The following is an 8,001-nucleotide window of genomic DNA, read 5'->3' on the forward strand; positions in this document are numbered from 1 at the left end:
AACCTATTTTCAAATATTTGGTTTTTAATGAATTTACTTATTTTATTTTTATTATTATACAAATATCGTGTTCTACTCTTTATTTTATGATTTATGACATGTTATGCCTAATTTCTTCTTTGAATCTCAACATGTTATTTATAAAAATAGAAATAAATTCTCAACTGATTGACTTTTCACACATTCACAACTCACATGCATATTACCATAACCTAAAAGTTACGAAATTAAACACTTGAAAGTTTTATTCAAAGAAAATAAATATTAAACGCCGAAAATGATACGATAGATAACTGAATAATTAACAATGAGCGCTTTGCTAACGCTGCTGCAACCTCGTAATTTATGCTGTCTGTCATACCGTGGTACAAATTTAATATTTAAGGTAATAACTTCTACGAATACCTAAAATTTTAATTAAATGACAAATATTTTACCTAATTTTCAGAAACATGTTAAGTTTAGTGTCCCTCTGGCAAGCTATGTTAATCAGCCAAAATCACAAGCAACCACCTTAGGTGCTATTGATGAGGAAATCGCCAAAGTAAAACCAAAAGTAGTACCACAATGGAAACCAACACCTTCAACAGACAGACACAGTCTATTCAATGACTACTTAAAGTTGTCTAAAATCAGATTAACAAGTAAATTTTTGTGTATTTTTTAAATATTACCATGTTTTATATAAAAATTGTATTACAGCTTTGGTAGTTGTTACTTCAATGGCTGGTTATGCAGTTGCTCCAGCCCCATTTGAATGGACAACATTTTTACTTTGTTCAGTGGGTACAGGACTAACATCCTGTGCAGCAAATGCAGTTAATCAGTTCCATGAGGTTCCATTTGATGCGCAAATGTCTAGAACAAAGTCAAGAGTTGTAGTTTGTGGTAAACTAACGTAAGATACTAAATTTTTAAACATAAAATGTATATTACAACTAAAAATTTAAATTTTTTACATTAGACCTTTGCATTCAATGTTATTTGCATTGGGTGCAAGTACAACTGGTCTAGGCCTACTCTACTTTGGTGTAAATGGACTGACTGCATCACTGGGCTTAGCTAACTTAATTCTATACACATGTATCTACACTCCTATGAAGCGGATGAGTATATTGAACACATGGGTTGGTTCAATAGGTAAAAATTGATAATTTTCTACTTAAAATTTTGTTTTTTTAACAAAATATTAATTTTCAGTTGGTGCTATACCTCCTTTAATGGGTTGGGCAGCATGTGCGGATAGTTTAGGTCCTGGCGCGTGGTTAATGGCTGCGTTATTATATTCCTGGCAGTTTCCTCATTTCAACGCGTTAAGTTGGAACCTACGGCCTGATTATTCCCGTGCTGGATACCGAATGATGGCGGTAACTGATCCTGCGTTGTGTAGACGTGTTGCTTTGAGGCATACCATCGCATTATTAGGTTTTTCTACTGCTGCGCCTATTATAGGCACAACTAATTGGTGGTTCATGTTGGAAACATTACCATTAAATCTATATTTTATATATTTAGGTAAGTAATTCCAACAAATTATCTTGATAAACACTTATTTAAAAAGAAGTGTATATTTGGTTGCCTATCTAAACACTTCATTTTTGTATTTTTATGTTTAGCGTACAAATTTTACCAAGATTCAACCAGTGCGACATCACGCAAACTGTTCCGCTTCTCATTGATTCACCTACCAGCAATAATGATACTCTTCTTGATTAATAAGAAAAAATGGTACATGTTTGACGATACCGCCGAGAAAGAAACGCAAACTGACGCAGATCAGGAAGCATTAGCCGAATAAGTGTAAAATAATAAATTATATTCTATCTTTATGTCCTTTGTGTGATGATACACCTCTAGGGGTTGCGGAATGTGTGTGCTGGGAGCGGCGCGCGCCGAAAGGATGTTATTGGTCCGTAGGCGGGGTAATCGCGTAATGCGTCCTGCGTCGCGTCGCTCTAATCCCTATAATCTTGCATAATTTCCCCGTTTCGCTCGCAATTCGATTGCGTCGGTTCGATTCGTTTACGGCCGCTCCTTCACCATCCAATCACATTCTTCGCCCGCTAACGAATCAACATGACATTTACTAATTAGAAAAATAAATCTCTGTGTTTTTTTTTTGTTTTCTGTTTAGAACTTGTGATTATTCCAAAAGCGCCGCTGTGCGCGCCACTCGAAGGGGGTGAATACAACACAATCGCGTGTATTCTGGTGTTGTCACATCCCCTATTGTGCATTTAATGCGAACAATGCGCGCATTGTTGGAAGGTTGAAAAGTCGATTAAAAGCACATCACTTCGTCACACTCGAGACGCGCTGTGCGCGAGTGGGTGGCGGCGGCGAGATCGCAGATAATAAGCGGCGCGGCTGCGTCGCTGTCAGCGGCAACCCTCTTAACGCCGCATATCAGATTTCCCATCGAGATTGACACAACACATTAAACGCTTCTCGCTTACCTACAGGCCTATACAACGGCCACAGCCTTTCAGAGTGGGACGCGAAAAACCCTCGGTGGAAGGGATGCCGGGCGCACACAGAGGGTGCAAACAGCCCGGCGCATACGATTGGTGCGTGCGCTTCGGCGAGAGGGATGCCCGCCATGGGATTACCAATCGAAGAGCAGCAATGCGCAGCTATGCCACTGCCTTTAAAAAGGGCTGACGGGGTGACTGTGGTGAATGAAGAAGGATTGTTCGATGTGTCTGTGTATGTGTGGTATGTTGGTGGAGATGCGTAAAGGTAAAGCTGTTTGGGAATTGGGGAATCATCTCCACAGCCTCACTTCTTTCCCGTGCACCGGAAGACCAAGTACTAGTACTGCACCAGTAACCATACACTAGAAATCAACACGTGTGTTTTGATTTAGAATTAAATTTAAATTTAAAACTTTGAATAATATACGGTGTGATATTACCATTTGTTTGTGATTTGTGTCTCATCGGCAAGCTGGCAAACGTAAAGGTAAAACGCGACGCGGATTTGGAGTGGTGCGTTGGTGTGGAGGACGGCGCCAGCACGGAGCTGCCGGACGACGAGTGCTGCGAGGAGGAAGCCTACGCCAAGATGGTGGCGACTTCCGGAGGTGGTGGCGGTAGCAGTGGTGGCGGCGCCGGGATGCAAGCGGGGCATCATCACCACGTCTTCAATCCGCAGCTCTTCGGGAACATGTTCCTCGGCGACGGCGGGTTTAAGCCGGTTTTCAAATCTAATCGCCAACCGTCGACCACGGCTAATACGGCGACGTCTTTGTTTACGATTGATAGTATTTTGGCTCCGACGCGGCCGAAACTCGCGGTTAATCAACATCATCAGCAGCAGCAACAACAACAACAGCATCAGCGGGTGATGCATCCGCCGACTTTGCATTTGGGACATATTGCTGCGGCGGCGAGTGGGTTCGGAGCGGCTAGTGCTGACTTCTTAGGTAAATATTTGATTGTTTTACTGGTAATTTGCAGAAGAAAACCTTAAAAACGACAAATTATTCATTTTTAACTTTTAATTGTTGAGTTACCATTATTTTATCCAATTAGAGGAGAAATTTTGCGTTTTTTTGTTTATTTAATGAAGTAGTTGGTTAAAAACAATGCAGAAGATATTTTTGATAGAAAATTTAAGAATTTCTATGGTTTTTAGGTTTTTTTGGTTAAATTTAACTCAAATCACCATATTTTGAGATTAGGTTATGTTCCTGGTTGTCAATTTCTAGCTATTTATTGAAAAAACCACAAAATTTCTACATTTGTTTGTTTTTGAGGTTATAACGACTTTATTGCCTTTGTTTTGCTAATATTCCACCTAAAAATGATAGAAATTACTTTAAAAACAATAATAAATTGATTTTTTAACTAAAAATAGAAAAGTATTTAAATAAAAATCAGATGTAGAATTAATTTTAGAATTTATAACCTCAAAAATTACAATTTTAGAGCTAATACTTCCCGAATAAATTAACTTTCTGTCGGAGTTGTTCAAAGTAAACGGAAACCACCCGAAACACTCAATTTCATTTGCAATTTCACGCCATTTCCCAAAGGTCTTCACCATGCCCCTTATGCTCAATTGAGCGCCACACAACGTTTAACCTAAAAATTACAAAATTTGCCGACATTCACCCGACGCAATTGACCGTAAAACACATTCCCACATCGCTCCTTATTACTTCCTCCAAAGTAATACACTACCTACTTACAACACAACAAATGCAACCAGATAGGTATTTGCATTATTATTTTTTCGCGCGCTGCAATCCGGATTTATTTTTCCGCGCCGAGAGAAGTTAAGAAGCGTGAATATTCACACTTCATCACACATATCGTCTGCCGCAAGCTTCTTTGCATGCATTTCCTCTGCGTGCGTCTGTGTGCGACTTACAGCAATGCCTTCTGTAATCTCTCACCTCTAATAATGCGTCGGGTGGAGCTAAGCTTTCCTCAGAGTGTTCTGTCATCCGAACGCATTCTTACACATATCTCGCTTGATTGATTGTGTCGGTCGGCAACGTGCACTTAACCTCACTCGCGACTGAATAATAAATAATCGCTAAATCGATAAGTAAAACTCGCGCACTCAAGAATAACACTTTTTCAAACTCACGGCGCGCAGAAAAAAGTTCGGATCATTTTTTTGTTTCGCCGGTCGGATTTGCCGCCGGCGGGCATCGACAGCGCGAGGGTCGAACGTTGTGGAGTTGCATAAAATAATAATATTATTCTTTAATACCCCGCAGGGAGCCGCAAAAAACTGCTGTGCAGTGAATGTTTGCTTTTTGTTTTAAATTATTACTGTGCTTAGGTGCTTAAACATTAAAAACGCCTAAATCCACACCAAAAACCACATTTTTGAGGTTAACTTTTTTTCTGTTTGATTAATTCCAGCGATGGCTTACCCAGGTTTATACCCAGGTTATGTTCACGCACTGGCAGCAGCATCGCAAGCAGCATCAATGTCGCTAGGTGGCGCTGGCGGCGGTCTGGGAGGTGTGCATCCACAACATCAGCCGCCGAAGCGAAAGCGTCGTCATCGCACGATCTTTAGCGAAGAGCAACTCGAACAACTCGAAGCCACCTTTGAACAAACACACTATCCTGATGTAGTGCTGCGTGAACAGCTCGCGCTCAAGGTGGATCTCAAAGAGGAACGCGTCGAGGTGAGTTTCAATTGCATTCAATATACCTACGATGGCTTCTTATACCTAAATGGTTGATAGATGGCTTCCCACTCAGTCTAATAATGCGACGGTTTACAAATTGATATCTGTGTGATGAATTTAAAGCCGCAAATAGGGAGACGCCGCGAAAATCGATTAAAACGCTCGTTTTTCGCAATTGAATTTCTGTTTATGCAACTGTCGAAGCCTCTCACGCGCGCAGCGCAATTACCCACCGCCGCCGCTCGGAGTTTTATCATTAAATTTTCTCATTTAAAGCGTGTAATCATTAATGAGACGTTCATTATGCGCGCCGCGTTTGTTATGAAACTCGGCTCGGCGCCGCCGCTTGGCAAGATCCGAAATTGTAATTAACTAACGATTCGGAAAATATAATCAAAGTTAAGACGTTCGAGGGCGGCGATGGCGGAAAAGCTTAATGAGCTGCAAAGTGGTCGGCGGGCGTAACTTTATTCTCTTTATTTTGCGCGCCGCGTGTTTTGCTTGCCGATGCGCGCGTTAATAACGCCGCCGCCCTGCCGCCGCCGCCGCCGACGCGAAAAGAAAGGCTTCTTTCTCATAACCGCCCTGCTCAACACCCGGCCAACTTTGCGAATTAATACGAAACAGTCGAGGAACATGCAAATCGACAAGTTTATTAATATTCTGGCGCTGCGAGCGAGAGGCGGCGTGATTACAACGTGCGTTTAAATTAAATTCGTATACTTTTAAGACTTGTGAGTGTAACTAAGGCAGAAATACGGGAGAAATAGATCTGGATTGTTATTGTCTTAGGTTTTATATATTCAAAGAGGTTTTTAGTGTTTTTTTTTTCTTTTTTTAAGTTTTGTATGTGAAATTGTAGAAAATTGATATTATTTAGAAGTTTATTTGATAGAAATGATTATTATCTAAGTTTAGGAGCAAAAATCAGTGCTTTATCATAATTAGTTTTCGAGTTATAACTGATTTAGTTTATTTAATTCGTATTTGTATAAATTTGTGATTTATTTTCACATTTTGCTACTCTGTGACTAAAACTCGTGACTAAAACCCGTGACTAAAATACTTTAGTCACGGCCTTGGCCATTTATGTTTAAAATACCACTTTTTGTGCCTCAAAACCTTGGAAAAACTTGTAGAAGTAGAAAAATGTTTTTTTTTACATTTTATCAAATTGTGGGTTATTGGTGAGAATTTCAAAATTAATTTAACATGTATTTTATAGTCCTTAACCTCAACTGTAGAACTATACAATAATTTTATCATTATCTTTAATAGTTTCTGAGTTATTGCAATTTTTATAAAAACATTTACTCAAGTCACAATTTTAACAAATTAAGCGTACTTTAAATGTTAATAAAATCTTCTACAATTGTTTTAAAAACTACTTTAACTCATTTTTTATATTATAAACATCTAAACAATAAAACTCTTAAATTTAACGTCTTTAACCCCAAAACTTTAAGCGTTAAACACATGAAAAATAAATTAATTTACGATTTTCCTTCCGCGATTGTAACTGTGTGTTATTCAAGAGTCCGCAATCCACGTCTGCGTCTCCAACTGCCGACTGGCAGTTAATTAGACTGAATTTTTGATCCATTTGAAACAATGGCGTGTTGTGAGACTAAACAAAATTAGCCCTCCCCATTGTTGATACGCGGTAATAGAATAATCTGGGCGCGCGCACGCTGCCACTGCCGGGGTTCCGGACGCGACCGTAATGTATACATTACAATTCGTTCACCACCACCACACCGCAGCCGCCGCCGCCGCCGAATCGAACCTCCCTTAATACAAATTCGGAACAATCGGGCGCGGGCGGTGCGCGCATGCTGTGTCAACAACTCGGCGATGTTTTGTTAAAAATGTGTGCTCATTGTGGTGCGTGTGTAGCCCTATATCAGCTCGCATAAAACAAGAGCGAACTGAAAACGCACCCCCTAACCTCACTTCCAACGTTCATACATTTTTAATCATCCGAAAACGGAAACTGCGTGCGATTCACATTCAGATTTACAGTTTGTTTTTAAGTTTAAACGAAAAAGACATGAATTCAACATTGCGACTCATTAATAACGCAAGTTAATCAAATAATAGAATAATAGGATACACGAAGTGTATTTGCACGATGTGTGTAAACACAGAAGATATTCCGTCGACGTCTTGCTTTGTTATCCCGGCGCATCGCGCACTTTTCCCGAGAAGTTTGTTTAGCTTTCCGAATAAAACGACGGCAATCGAATGAATGAATAAACGAGCGTGAATCTGGGTTCTCACGCGCGCCGGGCCGCCCGGAAAAGCCGAGCGAATCGAGTCGCCCGCAATATAAATAGAGGCAAAGCAGGCAAAGCAGTTTAGTTAGTTTAGCAAATGGAGCGTGTGTTTTGACAGTCCGTCTTTCTCCGCCAGCTCACTCCGCTCCGCAACGTAGGCAACCATTCATACACTCATGCACACTGGGAAAGGGAAAGATTGAAGATATTTTTACAATTGACAGCCAATTTACATAATATTCGTATTGCTGCTTGGGCTGATGGTGGAAATATCGTTTGGATTGTTGTGTAATACACCGTTTGATCGTTGATTTGCGCACGCACAGGTGGATGGAGATAATTGTGCGATTTCGATCCGGAGCACTGCACCCGCGTCGGCTTTCGTTCGCTTTTCGGGGGGAGGCGCGCTCGTTATTATTGCTTTATTGTCTTGTCGCGTTTATTGCGCGCACAAAGCGCACGCCGGCGAACATCAAAACGCATCAAACGCGAGGCGAAGGCAGCGCCGTGCGTTTGACGTCCAACGATGCGACTAATTGGTATTATTTATTAACTGCGTAACAATCGGACTGA

General features: G+C 40.6%; 2 protein-coding genes across 3 annotated transcripts in view; both read left to right on the top strand.

Moving 5' to 3' along the window:
• Positions 1–188: 188 nt before the first annotated feature.
• Positions 189–2,255, top strand: LOC135798393 (protoheme IX farnesyltransferase, mitochondrial-like). 2 transcript variants are annotated; one of them, XM_065311235.1, is made up of 7 exons: positions 189–385; positions 449–644; positions 703–898; positions 965–1,140; positions 1,201–1,515; positions 1,617–1,800; positions 2,135–2,255. In XM_065311235.1, the coding sequence occupies exons 1-6, from the start codon at positions 308–310 to the stop codon at positions 1,796–1,798; spliced, it is 1,143 nt and encodes a 380-aa protein (XP_065167307.1). In that variant the 5' UTR covers positions 189–307; the 3' UTR covers positions 1,799–1,800; positions 2,135–2,255. The 2 variants fall into 2 exon arrangements, with proteins under 2 accessions (XP_065167307.1, XP_065167306.1); XM_065311234.1 differs by lacking the exon at positions 2,135–2,255 and having other exon boundaries at positions 1,617–1,829.
• Positions 2,256–3,063: 808 nt separating this feature from the next.
• LOC135798394 (homeobox protein goosecoid-like) overlaps positions 3,064–8,001 on the top strand; it is an 8,378-nt gene continuing 3,440 nt past the window's right edge. The window contains exons 1-2 of the mRNA XM_065311236.1: positions 3,064–3,424; positions 4,878–5,149. Of these exons, the coding sequence (XP_065167308.1) occupies positions 3,064–3,424; positions 4,878–5,149 (633 nt within the window). The remainder of the gene's footprint in view (positions 3,425–4,877; positions 5,150–8,001) is intronic.

The sequence above is a fragment of the Atheta coriaria genome, unplaced genomic scaffold (genome assembly GCF_025399875.1).
Source record: "Atheta coriaria isolate IRGN ID8LTWV9N9 unplaced genomic scaffold, Caltech_Dcor_3.1 hic_scaffold_9_pilon, whole genome shotgun sequence".
NCBI classification, from domain to species: Eukaryota; Metazoa; Arthropoda; class Insecta; order Coleoptera; family Staphylinidae; genus Dalotia; species Dalotia coriaria.